General features: G+C 49.4%; 1 protein-coding gene across 2 annotated transcripts in view; it reads right to left on the bottom strand.

Annotated features, from left to right (window-relative positions):
- The window catches only part of LOC105480874 (SH3 and PX domains 2B), a 119,277-nt gene that overhangs the window by 73,586 nt on the left and 31,615 nt on the right, over positions 1-14,076 (bottom strand). For both annotated transcript variants that reach the window (XM_011740072.2, XM_011740071.2), the window contains exon 2: positions 12,717-12,797. In XM_011740072.2, the coding sequence (XP_011738374.2) occupies positions 12,717-12,797 (81 nt within the window). The remainder of the gene's footprint in view (positions 1-12,716; positions 12,798-14,076) is intronic.

Genomic DNA, 14,076 nt, shown 5'->3' with positions numbered 1-14,076 from the left:
TGGGTACTTAGGCTGATTCCACACCTTCGCTGTTGTGACTAGAACTGCAATCAACATGGGGTGTATTATCTCTTAGATATACTGATTTCCTTTCTTTTGGATAAATGCCCAGTGGTGAGATTGCTGGATCATATGGTAGTTCTCTTTGCAGTGTTTTGAGGAACCTCTACATTGTTTCCCACGGTGGCTATACTAGTTTACGTTCCCGCCAGCTGTGTATAAGAGTTCCCTTTTCTCTACATCCTTGCCTGTATTTTAAACATGTGGTTTTATTTGTGGTTTGAGTCACTGCCCCCTGCTCTGTGTTGCCTGGTGAGGTGGAAATGCTTGGTCCACTGTCATTCAAAGACAGGTGAGGCCACAGTAGGGCCTTGTGGGAAAAGGCAGCCTTCCTTTTGTGAATCCAAGAGCTCCTCAATGCCAGCACATAGTAGGTGCTCAATAAAAACGGGCTGAACTTGATGCTGATGAAGAGAGGTTGTGAGTGGGGAGGACAAGGGGCTCTGTACTTTCCAGTCAATTTTTCTGAGAACCTAAAACTTCTCTAAAAACTAAAGTTTATTAATTAAAAAAAATTGGCTGAACCAATGAATGCAACTGAGCAAACACCTTGGGAGGCAACGTCAGGAGATGTTTGCTAAGTAACTCTGAGGAATAATATTCACATTACCAATATTAAATAATAATTAGTAATCACAACTAATGTGTTTAACAGTTCACAGCGAACACATCCTCTCATATACGATTTCATGTGACCTTCACAGTAACTCTGTGAAATAAATGTTACAGTTCCCTTGTCACTGATGAGGAAACTGGGAGCAGAGAGAAGAGTGAACTTGCCTGAAGTCACACAGCTCAGTGGTGTGTCCAGTCAGTCCACACATCTGTCTAAATTCCATTCTTTTTGTCTGACACCACTCTTTGAGGCAGCTTCAGAGTGTCATATGAACACTAAAGTCAGCCTGAGATGAGGTAAGTTTAATATTCTGTGCACATGTGAACAGCATGCTTTCTTTTCAAAAGCAGAGCCATTCATCAGTCTCAGCTGTGGAGTATTTTGGAGATTTATAGGTTTTTGCCTAACACTATCTACTTTTTTCCTTCTCAATTTTATTTGTTAAGACAATGAAACACCATTAAAAGGATTTTTTTTTTTAAAGAATGCACCAGTAATCTGTCCACCCTAATACGACTATTTCCAACCTCCGGGTTCCTTTGGAGTCCCTGCCTGAATGTACATGCCAGCCAATGAGTCCCTGCCACTGCTGTGTTTTCAGTCCTCAGAGGGGTCTACTGCGTGGTCTTAGGAAGCTGTTCTCTCGCCCTTTGTCCTGACTTGGTTTTACCCAGATCAGCACGGCCCAAGGAGCTGAAAGGCTTCCCTTTGTGTTATTTATTTGTTGGAGGTGGCAGATCAGGGTTTAAATACTGCATAGTCTAACCACAGACAACTGCTGGGGACCCAACAGCCCTGGGGTTCAGTCCTGATGCTTCCTCATGCCAGCTGTGCATCCTTGGCCAGACACTTCATCCCCCAAGCCTGTTTGGCCGTCTGCAGGATGAGGGACGCAGCCTGCTCCACAGCGGGGCTGGGTAAATGAGTGTCGTGTGGAAACTCTGGGGAGCACACCAGATGCTCAGCAAGGAATCCCCGCTCCTTGCACTCTGCCCATATTGAATACGTTATTTTGAAAGTTATTTGGGGATAACTTTTAGTAGTCTGTCAGGCTGTGTGGTTTTCTTTTTTTTTAAAATCGTGTTAAATATACACAATATAAGATTTACCATTTCAGGGCAGGCACGGTGGCTCACGCCTGTAATCCCAGCACTTTGGGAGGCCGAGGCGGGCGGATCACGAGGTCAGGAGATCGAGACCATCCTGGCTAACACGGTGAAACCCCGTCTCTACTAAAAATGCAAAAAATTAGCCGGGCGAGGCGGCGGGCGCCTGTAGTCCCAGCTACTCGGGAGGCTGAGGCAGGAGAATGGCGTGAACCCGGGAGGCGGAGCTTGCAGTGAGCCGAGATCGCGCCACTGCACTCCAGCCTGGGCGACTAAGCGAGACTCCGTCTCAAAAAAAAAAAAAAAAAAAAAAAGATTTACCATTTCAACCACATTTGAGTGTACAGTTCAGTGGCATTCAGCACATTCACAATGTCGTGCAAACATCACACCCTCCATCTCCGGAACCTCTTCATCATCCAAAACTGAAACTGTGACTCCCCCCTCTCCCTCCCCCTTGGCCCTGGCAACCACTACTCTGCTTTCTGTCTCTATGAATCTGACTGTTCTAGCTACCTCCAATAAGTGGATCACACAGTATTTGCCCTTTTGGAACTGGCATAGTTCACTTAGCATAAGGTCCTCAAGCTCCAACCACATTGCAGCATGTGGCAGAATTTCCTTCTTTTTTAAGGCTGAATAATATTTGATTGTGAGGCTGTGTTTTAAGGTTGGCAAAAAAACCCCTCAGGACCGCCCAGGTGGCCCCGTGGCTGCAGCACGGCTGTCTGCTGGAACTTTCTGCCATGATGGAGGTGTTCTACATCTTGCTGTCCAACCCAGTGGCCACTAGCCTCCTGGTAGCTACTGAGCATGTGAAATGCTGCTCCTGCAACTGAGGAGCTCAATTTAAACATTTTCTTTAATTGACTTGAATTTACATTTAAATACCCTCATGAGCGGCTGCCATCCCGGACAGTGCAGGGCTGGACTATCACAATATCCTCCTATTTAAACCACACCCAGTTTTATTTTGTTTTCAACACCACTGTGTCAATGTCAACGGCCATCTGTAAGTTCGCTAGTTGCAAAGACTAGGGCTCAGGGTAAGAAGCTGGGGGATTAGAGCCCTGCAAGCTCTCCTTGCCGAGCTGGTCTTGGTGTGTCCAGGTTTACCGGCCACCAATTGCGTCTATGCAGAGAACTGTAACACTAGGCATCCAAAGGCCTTGAAGTAGGTTCTCCAAGGGACCAGGCCCAGGCTGTCTGCAGCAGCAGCAGAAGAGGCATGCTCCTCAAAGTCTAACCAATGTCATCCTTGGTAATGAGAAAACCCGCTACCCGCGCTTCCCCCCAGATAACAAAAGAAGTGGTGCTCAGGGCGAGGAGGACTGGAAACTGAAGAGGAAGATGAGTCATTTGGGGAGTAGGAAGGGAGAAGGAGTCACATCAAGTTGCCACATCACAGGCTTCCAAGAAGAAAGAGAGAACACTCCATCAGCAGTTTTCAAGACATCAGCTTGCGGTAGAGGGAATGCGAGACACGTCGTCCAAAGAACACGCCATGGAAGCTGGCCACTGCACGTGGTTTGCGTTAGCAGCAGCCATAGAGGCCGGACTTGGGAGGGGTTTACCCCCTCAATATCACAAAAGCCGCAAGTCCCAGAGGAGCCAGAGCAGGAAGTGGAGAAAGGCCTGGGGCCATCATGTGCAGCTGAAGGCTGGCAGAAAGCCACAGGGTCCTCGGGCAGGGCTTTCAGGTCCCCGAACACAACGATGTCCCTGGGCCTAGTCTATCATCTGCGGTTTGTTGTCTTTGAGGATTCTGTCCCCTCCATGAGCTGGTCTAAATATCAGTATGTCTGGTGTCCTGATGGACATGTTGCACGGAGGCTGCCACCACCTCCGGTCTGTCCACTTCTCTCCATACTTACTGCTCCCCCCTAAGTCCAGGCCTGTATTTTCTCAGTTCAACCCCTTTACTAGTGTTTGCCCTCTCTTCTGCCCCACTACCTCCTCACTGGTACACCGTAGGCACCTGTTAGATATTTGTGCAAAGAACAAATGAGTAAATGAATGAATGAATGAATGAATGAATGAAAAAACAGATGAGAAAAAGTGGTTAACTGGTTTGGTCAGTCACTCTCTGGGAAAGGAAAAATTACATACCAGGTGGCAGCAACAGGGCCTGGACCTGAGTTTAGCTGCAACTGCCCAAGATAATCATGCCTCTTTCTATTTTAGAAATAAAGAATTGCTAACTGTGTGGAAAAAGGCAACTACGGTATTTTCCCAGCGACACACCTTCCATATGGTAATAGCTTTTAGTGGGAAGGGAAAACTATTCCATTTAAGTACGCACAACACGTTGGAGGCATACTCCAATTTCAAAGATAATGTCTGGGAAAAAAGTGTGTGTGAGGATGGAGTAAAGGCAGTATTTGGATAAATATGGTTGGTAGAGTCTTGCGCCAGATGTTGGCTGGGATCTCGCTGGGAAGGCTTCCTGGCCAGGCAAGGCCTGCCTAGGCAGTGAAAACTCTTCAGTTCTGCCATCCCCTAGACCTGTCCTCGGAAAAGCTGGAAGAAAGCCCTCCCTTCCCTTTGGCCTCTGCAGTGGAGCATGGGGGCTTCTGGGCAGACAATCCTAAAAAGTACACTTGGGGCTGTCAAACTCCCAAGAGGGCCGAGGTGGGGAAGGACCAGGATCTTAGAAGAAGACAAGTCAATCCCAGCACTTTGGGAGGCTGAGGCGGGTGGATTGCTTCAGGTCAGGAGTTCAATACTGGCCTGACCAACATGGCAAAACCCCATCTCTACTAAAAATACAAAAATGAGCCAGGCGTGGTAGCGTGTGCCTGTAACCTCAGCTACTTGGGAGGCTGAGGCGGGGGAATCGTTTGAACCCGGGAGGCGGAGGTTGCAGGGAGTCGAGATCGCGCCACTGCACTCCAGAGTGACACTCCATCTTAAAAAAAAAAAGAAGAAGAAGAAGGGGATAGGTCAGTCCTAGCTCAATGGAAATTGGAAACAAGTGGTGTTTGCTGCATGACTTGGGACAGTCTCTAGACAGACAAAGGCATAGACGGAGACGCAGCCTCCATCTGTGATTTGATGCGTCTAAGAACTGCTCAAACCGCAAGCCCCTGAGCCTAACAGCCACCTTGCGGCACAGCGTGCAGAGCAGGCGAGGAGCCAGAAAAGCTTCTCTGGATCCCTGCAACACGAACTTCCCCGTAGGGAGTGCTCCTTCTTACAGATGAGGCTGGCACTTCTCTCGAGGGCTCCTTCGTGGGCAGAGTGACTCAGCTTGCTCTGTGCCCCCCTGCCAATGTTGGAATTCTGGAAGATGCCCAGCTAAGACTCCTGCTCCGTTGCACCTCTGCACCTTTGCACATGAGGCGTCCTCTGCATGCAATGCCCTCCCCAACTCGGTGGAGGGGCCACTCCTTATTCATTGTCAAGACCCTGCTCAGATGTCACCTCCTCCAGGAAGTGAGCCCTGCCTGAGCTCCCTGGCTAGGAGGGAGGTCCCTGTCTGAACACCTGGGTTTATCTCTATCTGAAATAACATGTGCCTATTCCCACTACACTGGCGGCTTATGGAAAGCACAGATCCATCTGGGTCCCTTGTGGCAGCTCGAGGTCTAGGTCAGCAAATGTTTAACTGCACCTTCCGTGAGGGAAGCCCTGGCTCCAGTGATGCCCATGACCCTTGGCCTGGGGGACACAATGAACCAGTGGGGAAACTCAGAAGGCAAAGGTTGCACAGTGCAGTGTAGAGTGCACCCCTCACCGGTCCCGAGACCTTTTTGCAAAGGGCTCACGCTTTGGTCAGAACTGCCCTCGTGGGATAGACTCAGACTGTATCTTTGAGGGAGGAGCCAAATGGGCCTTAAAAAGGGGCAGCCGTGGGCAGGACTCTATGTGGGTAAGTCTGTCTTTGAATAGGCAGATTGAAAGGCAATCCCGGAGCCCAAGGAGGCAGGGAGGTTAGGAGTGCAGGTTTCAGATCCAGCCACACCTGGGCTTGAATCCCAGCCATGCTGCTTTTTGGGCATGTGACTCTGCCTTTCTGAGCTTCAGTTTCCCCATCTGTGAAATGGATACAATACTGACCTCATGCCTGTGAGGACTGAATGAGATCGCATATAACATGGGCATCTGGCACATTCCAGTTAGTGACTGCCGATATTGTTACTATGTGGCTCAATCCAGCCACATTTCCACTAGGCATTGCCCTCAGCTCTCTGGGCACTCTGGTCATCCCCGGTGCTCTGCCTGGACGCCAACTTCCACTGTCACACTCTGATGGACTCTCCAGGGCAGCCCAAGCTAGGGCAGAAAGGGAGAATCAGAGAGGCTGGGTAACCATCCCAAGGTTGCACAGCTGGTAAGACAGAGGGAAGGACCTGACACCAGGTATTCTTATTTCAAGCCGGGGGCTCTATCCCATCTCCTGCACCCTCAGGTGAATGACACGCGTGGTCAGATGTCAAGCAATAGCATCAGGCATGACTATCAGGCCTTTCTAAGGTAAGCAAGTCAGGAAACCAAGCTGCAAGGTGAATCTTCATAAAGGGGAACTTCCGGCCGGGTACGGTGGCTCAGGCCTGTAATCCCAGCACTTTGGGAGGCCGAGGTGGGTGGGTGACTTGACTCCAGGGGTTTGAGACCAGTTGGGGTAATAAAGCAAGACTCCGTCTCTACAAAAATTTAAAAAATTCCTCAGGCGTGGTGGCACACACCTGTAGTCTCAGCTCCTCGGGAGGCTGAGGTGGGAGGATCACTTGAACCCAGAAGTTTGAGGTTGCAGGTGAGCTGTGATGGCGCCACTGCACTCCAGCCTAAGTGACAAAGTGAGACCCTGTCTCTACTTTTTTTTTTTTTGATACGGAGTTTCGCTCTTGTTGCCTAGGCTGAAGTGCAATGGCATGATCTCCGCTCACTGTAACCTCTGCCTCCCGGGTCCAAACGATTCTCCTGCCTCAGCCTCCTGAATAGCTGGGATTACAGGCACCCACCACCACACCTAGCTAATTTTTGTATTTTTAGTAGAGATGGGGTTTCACCATGTTAGCCAGGCTGGTATTGAACTCCTGACCTTATGATCCACCAGCCTCAGCCTTCCAAAGTGCTGGGATTACAGGCGTGAGCCACTGCGCCCGGCCTCTACTTTTTTTTTTTTTTAAAAAAGGACTTTTTCACAGAGACTGTGAGTCTCTCTTTTTTTTTTTTTTTTTTTTTTTTGAGACAGGGTCTCGCTCTGTTGCCTAGGCTACAGTGCAGTGGCACAATCTCAGCTCACTGCAGCCTCGACCTGCTAGGCTCAAGGGATCCTCCCACCTCAGCCTCCCGAGTAGCTTGGGCTACAGGTGTGCACCATCGTACCTGGCTAATTTCTAAATTTTTTGTAGAGATGGGATCTTGTTTTGTTGGCCAGGCTGGTCTTGAATTTCTGGGCTTAAGTGCTCTGTCTGCCTCAGCCTCCCGAAGTGGTGGGATTATAGGTGTGAGCCATCACACTCGGTGACTGTGAGTCTCTTCCCACAAGGGAACCTGGGTCATGCTCCAACTCCTGAGTGGCCTCTCTGCAGACTGTTTTCTCTGCCTGAATGTCCTGCCCCCGTTGGTGGGGGCATGTTGTTTTCTATCACCGACAGGCTATTTCCATGATGTCCTCCAGGGAATCTACCACCACTCTGTTAGTCTCCATGCATTGGCAGGACACTGATTCTACTTTCAGTCTCCAGGCTGGTCCTGGTCTGGTCATGTGACCCAAGATGAGCCAATGAGACTTTTGCTTTAACTGTTGGCGTGTTCTCTCTTTCCCCGAAGTCACTGTGCTGATCTGTGGGATGCAGCCTGGAGCTGTGGCTGCCACCAGCTGGACACCACCTGGCCTGGACACAAAGCCAAGAAGTGAAGAAAGCCAAGTCCTCATTGATGGTGTGGCGCCTAGATCCAGCCACACCTGGAGCCAATTTCCTTAGACTTCTCGGTTATATTCAGCTAATCAATGCTCTGTTTGAATAATCCACGGGGCTTCTGTCATTTGTACCTAAAAGAGTTCTGATGAAAACAAGATCTCATGGCCAGCGAGTGGCAGAATGTGGATCAATGCCCAGCCCTGTCTAATCCCAAAGCCCAGGATCTTCACCACTCTATTAACTGGCATCAGCTCCTCCTCTAATCTTTATGCCAATTCCTAGCAGCACCCATGCCCATCAATAATCCTAACAGCTGACATTTGCTTGGTGCTTGAAAACTTAGAAACTGCTCTGGCACTCACTATCCCTTTTACACTGAGATATACTTCACATACCATAGAAGTCACCCTTTTAAAGTGTACAATGCAGTAGCTTTCAGTATATTCATAAGGTTATGCCTCCATGACCACTAAATCATTCTAGAACATCTTCATCACCGCTAAAAGGTACCCAGTACCCATTAGCAGTATCTCCCCGTTTTCCCCTAGCCTCTGGCAGCCACGAACCTGCTTTCTGTCCATGAATTTGCCTCTTTTGGACACAGATGATAAGTTTTAACTCACGAGAACCTTGTGAAGCAGCCACTACAGAGAGGAGCCCCAGAAAGCAGATAAGCTAAAAGTGTAGATACTGGCATCGCCTGCCCAGCTTCCAATCTGAGCTCTGAGGCTCACTAGCTGTGTGACTTTGGGCAAACAACTTAACCTCTCTGACCCTGGGTTTCTTCATTTGCGTAATTGGATAAGCTTGTCTGGAGGACTGAACGAGTCACTATGTCTAGATGTTTAGCAGGATAGGGCCCACATTCAGTGCTCCAGAAATGCCAGCTGTTCCTATTGTTTTCACCCCATGTCACCAATGAGGGCTCTCAGGCACAGAGGGGTTAAGGGGTGTGCCCAAGGCCACACAGCTGGAGTGTGGCTGGGCCCCAGGTCTCCTGACTGAGTTCTCTGCTTTTTCCATTACGCCACACTGGCCTTGCTGCTCCTCCACCAAGGCTCGGCTCTCCCCACACTGTTTGGGCCAAGTTACTTGTGAAAAAACCAAGGCTGCTTGCCAGACAGGAGGGAGGGGAGGGTGGAATCATGAAATCATCTAACTCCAGGGTGTTGCAGGCCCGCAAGGGCTGGTGTGATCCTGCCCTAACCTCTTTCAGCTTTCCCTGCTGGGGTGTGTGTGGGGGAGGAGGAGGCCGGTTCCACGATGCTTCCAGGATAAGCAGGACCCTCTGGAATTCCATGACTTTCCCACTCCAGCCACCCATCTGGGACTCTGAGCCTGGATGAAGTCCTGCCTTAGACAACTTTGTTACAGGAGGGAATACTGACGCGACAACCCCCCCGTTATTACCGATTATGCTGAGCATGGAGGAAAACCTGACTTTTAAGTTCTGGTAGAAATAAGAAAGTTGAGTTGAAACAGAAGAGTGGAAGGAGCATTGGCTTTGGGCCAGGAAGACCCGTGATCAAACCCTGGCTCAAGCATTCCCAAAGGATATCAGCTTGGGCAAGTCACACCTGTGCAGAGGGACCGCTGCCAGCTAACGCGCTTAGTGAGCCAGGTGTGTCCTGCTTACCTGGCATAATAAATGCACGAGGAAGGCACTTTCAATCCTACTATGCAGATGAGGAGACTGAGGCTCAGAAACATATAGTGGTGACCCCAAGCTAAGCTCTGAACAGGCAGAGCTGAGATTTGCATCCAGGTCTGCCTGACTGAAAGCCAAGGTCTTAAGCCATAGGCTACGCTGGAATAGGGAACTCAGAGAACCCCGTCCACCTTGCACAGGGCCTGGCCGCGTGCCTCGACATGTCAGCAATGAACAACATTTGCATAAGCACTTCCAGGGCCCCCTTGCCACTCCGCTTCTCATCAAATCTCTTCCAGATGACTCCATGTCCCCACCTCCCCGGCAACAGCTGACAGGCTTGGCGGTGAACTATAATCCAGGGTCCTTAGGATAATCAGATTCTCCCTTCTGGAGACTGGAATCGGCATCCAGAAACTCTAGTGCTTTGACAACAGGGAAGAACACTGCAACTCCGGGCGGAAGGTGCTCACTGGGGGATGCTCTTAGGGGATGTGGGCCAGTGGGTACCTGGAGGAAGTGGTCCAGAACAGGCTCCATGGGAGATCCTGAGGCCACAAGGACAGATGGCCTGGGTTCCTGGCTCCTGTGAGGCTGGTTGTATTTTCTGCTCTAGGTTTCAGGGAACACACCTGCCTCTTCCCATATATCCAACCCCATCCCTCTCTTTGTGCCTAAGCTAGCTGAGTGGGCTTTGCTCGGTGGATGTAAATAATTCCTAGGATAACAATCATGTGTTATTGTTCCCTACCTCCTCTTCTGCTCCTCGGAGGTGCGAGGCAGGCAAGAGGCCTCTGAAAGCAATATACAGGTAGCCCTCCCTATCTAGACCCTCACTGCACGAAAAGTCAGTCTAGCAACGTGCAAACATGTTTACCTAACACTCACTCTTTGAAGACCTACTACAGTGAATCTGCATAAATCACCACAGATCCGGGTAAAGAATGTGGAGGGTCCTCCATTTGTATCTCATTCATTCTCAGCCAGGACTGTGCCTCCTGCCCATGGCATCAAAAGATGCTGGGCGTTATCACCACTGTGATCCTCCCTTCCTCTCCCCCAGGGTTTAGATCTTTCTTCCCCTGCCCCAGTGCTCGCTCCTGTCAAGTTCACTTTAGATGGTATCTTAGCATGTTTTAACATACAGCTGCTTTGTTTCTTTACATTCTGTTTGCTGCAGAGCAGAAGCAATAATATAATTTGTTTATGATTCTGTTTGATATTGTTGCATACTGAACATAAAACATCACTAATGAATTCATTACATTTTAAATAGGTAACTGGTGTCTCACTTGTTTTACATTATGCAATGACTCTTGGCAGTTCGTTATGTAGGCGTTTCGGGAAACCACTTAGGAACACATTATTTCCCCTCCCCCTGCAAAATAATGAAACACAAGCTCTGAAAATTCTCTATTCGACCCTGTCAGGAGCAAATTAGGTCAGAATAATGAAGGATGCCAACCTTCTGAGAGAACCTGTGTGAAAAAAGACAGGATGATGTACAAAGGCCAGAGGCAGTCTTCTGACCGCCAGGAAATGTCGACTTTACCGCTGACTTTACTGCGGATCGCAGCAGTTTGTGAAACTTCCTCTCTCCAGGTGTCAGTCTCCGCCCTTATTGACTTCTGAGGTGGAGCAGGGACCCCGGCAAGCCCATTGGCTGGCACATTTCTCACTCATATTGATTGGCATCAAGTTGAGCCTATGACACACAATAATGTGTTTGCTGGGATTTCTGACAAGTGACTTTTACCCTTTCCTGCTGGGTGTGAGCCCAGAGCTGTCGTATCAATGTGCAATCGTGTGGGATCCGAGGATAAAGCCAACACCATGGAAGTAGGAATTGGAATGAAAGGAAGAAGCCAGATCAGGTGACACCAAAAAACCCCTGGATTAAGATGTGCTTCAAACCTGGGAGATATATTCTCCTAGGACGTTCAGTTACACCCAGCAAAAAACCTCCTGTTTACTTCAGCCAGCTTGAGTTGGGTTTCTGTCACTTGCAACAGAAGCATTCTGACTGAAAAGAAGACTGTCATGTCAGGATGGAGACTCATGTTGGCCTGAGAGGTGACAAGGCCCCTTACCAGGAGGCTGGGAGAAGATATATGTTCAGAAAGCCGGGCAAGTGCCCAACATCTCCTGAAGGTTTTCTAAAGAACTCCGTTACATCCTACGAGGAAGAACCATGACTACCTCTCACACGTGCTCTGTTACTCGCCATTAGTGACAGCAAGAAGAAACTACTGACCCATTGTTTAGACTCGTTTAACCCTAGTGGGGATGGGCTTATACCGAGCTGTTCACATTCTGTCTGGCTCCCTGTAAGGCTGGTGGTATACATGGTGTTCGTCATTCATTCATTCATTCATTCATTCATTCACCAAACACTGACTGGACACATACTGTGTGTTAGGCCTTGAATAAATTATTAAGAACAGAGAGGAAGAGAAAGATGTGGTTCCGGCCCACGGTAGTCACAGCCTAGGTGGGAACACAGACAAGCAGACAGCTTCAATACAGAGAGATGCACAGAGCTGTAGGGGCACAGAATGGGTGCCCCTCACTGGCCAGGGAACAAAGTCAGGCAAGACTTCCCAGGCAGTGAGAGTCCTGAAGGGCAGAAGGGGTTACCAGAGCCATGAGTGAACCAGGAAGGCACAGGAGTGTGTGGGGAGGGCAGAGGCGTGTGGGGAGGGCAAAGGCCTGCGGGGAGAGGCCAAGGTGAGGCAGGAGATGCAGGTCTGTCTTCGGAGCTGAATGGCCCAAAAGTCTAGACACACTCAACAAACCCAGCTCACCAGCAAACACGATTATCATCTAAAACTTAAGTTCAAACACTGCACGCCAAAGCCATTTGGAAATGATTTGCAGACAACCCTCCATTCTAGAGCAGCCAACAGGTACCCTTTCTCTTAAGGGGAAATATGAAATATCAAAACATAAAGCAACAAAGCACATTATTTGTGTCTCAAAAGTAATGGATGTCAGGTTTTCTTTATTTTTTTTAGATGCAGTTTTGCTCTTGTTGCCCAGGCTGGAATACAATGGCACAATCTTGGCTCACCGCAACCTCTGCCTCCTGGGTTCAAGCAATTCTCCTGCCTCAGCCTCCTGAGTAGCTGGGATTACAGGCACCCATCACCACACCTGGCTAATGTTTGTATTTTTAACAGAGACGGGGTTTCACCATGTTGGCCGGGCTGGTCTCAAACTCCTAACCTCAAGTGATCCACCCACCTCGGCCTCCCAAAGTGCTGGGATTATAGGCATGAACCATCGCGCCCAGCCATGGATGTCATTTTTAAGTCTGGGAAATTAAAAAAAATGTTGGACTCTAAAGTTATAGTGGAATGTAAGTCCAATTAAACTCCTTCCCACCCTGCAGCTCACCAGAGACCTCAAATCCTTACCTGGAGGTCAAAGAACTTGCTGTAGCGCCGGTAGATGGCCTCGGTGGAGCCACTGGACCACGTGACCCGGATGATGTAGACCTGCGGGAATAACAGACGAGATGGGTGTTAACATAACACCAGAAGTGGCCTCCCAATCTCTGGGACCCAGGGGAGCACAAGACTAAGAGTCAGAAAGACGTGGGTTTCAGCCTTAGCTCTGCCAATGACTGGCAATGGACAAGTTACTTGCTGTAAGCCTCAACTCCCTCCTCAATAAAATGGGTGTAATAACCCCCAACAGAGTTGTGCAAAGGATGAATGACATCAAGTATGGGGATGCACTGGCACCGCGTCAGCTCAGGAGAAGCTGCTATTTTCAGCATTGCCAGGATTCCTCGCTACCCGCTCAATTCAGTGAGCTACAGGCTGACTATCTTGCCAGTCATTCCTAAAGCCTTGACTTTCATCAGGAGAAGTCACGAAGACGTGCAGCTCTTGGCCATCTTATATTTTCCATGGGTCAGCCCATCATGCTGTCTCCACCAACGAGGACCTGGGCCAAGTTATTTTTTCCCTGAGTCCCAGTTTCTCCTGCGAATGGGGCTAACGGCACCTGCTTCCTCTGCCTCCCAGGATAGATGTGAGGCGCTGAGGAAATTAAGGATGAAGGATCATTTTATAAACCACTGGGCTGTGCTTCCAACCTGTGTCACACGTCACGGCACACACAGAAAACAATACATTGATAACAAATCTGGGCAAACTGAGGTGACTATTAGAGGTCAGAGGCACCTGGCTGGGGCCTTTGGTGGCCCTGGACACACCAGGTAGACCCTTAAGGGCTAAGGGATCAGCACATCTGTGACCTATTCCTGGACTGTATAAACTATCTGTTGCGATAGGGTAGTTGTGACAATTGAAATACATGCATACGTGAAAGCTGTTTGGAAAGAGAGAAATGTCATAGAAACACAAGGCGCTCAGTGCTGTTAGAGACCCTGGGGTTTCACAGGCAGGGTCCCTGTGTCCTCCACGAGCTGAGGGTTAGCAGGAGACACAATGCATACATAAGTGAATATGACTGACTCCTGGGATGCTCCTTCCCCACCTTCAGCTCACCCCCATGCATACAGAAGGTGGGAGGGGTACATTCTCCATTCATGGTGATTGGTTGAAGGAAGAACATGTGACTTGAGCTGGGCCAATCAGAGACAGTAGGAGTCTGCCCTGGGACTTTTTGTTTTTTCTGAGACGGAGTCTAGCTCTGTTGCCCATGCTGGAGTGCGATGGCACGATCTCGGCTCACTGCCTCCTGGGTTCAAGAGATTCTCGTGCTTCAGCCTCCCGAGTAGCTGGGATTACAGGCGAGCGCCACCGT

Source organism: Macaca nemestrina, chromosome 6 (assembly GCF_043159975.1).
Source record: "Macaca nemestrina isolate mMacNem1 chromosome 6, mMacNem.hap1, whole genome shotgun sequence".
NCBI classification, from domain to species: Eukaryota; Metazoa; Chordata; class Mammalia; order Primates; family Cercopithecidae; genus Macaca; species Macaca nemestrina.
The sequence above is the reverse complement of the archived record's forward strand: the minus strand, read 5'-3'. Positions and strand labels throughout refer to the sequence as shown.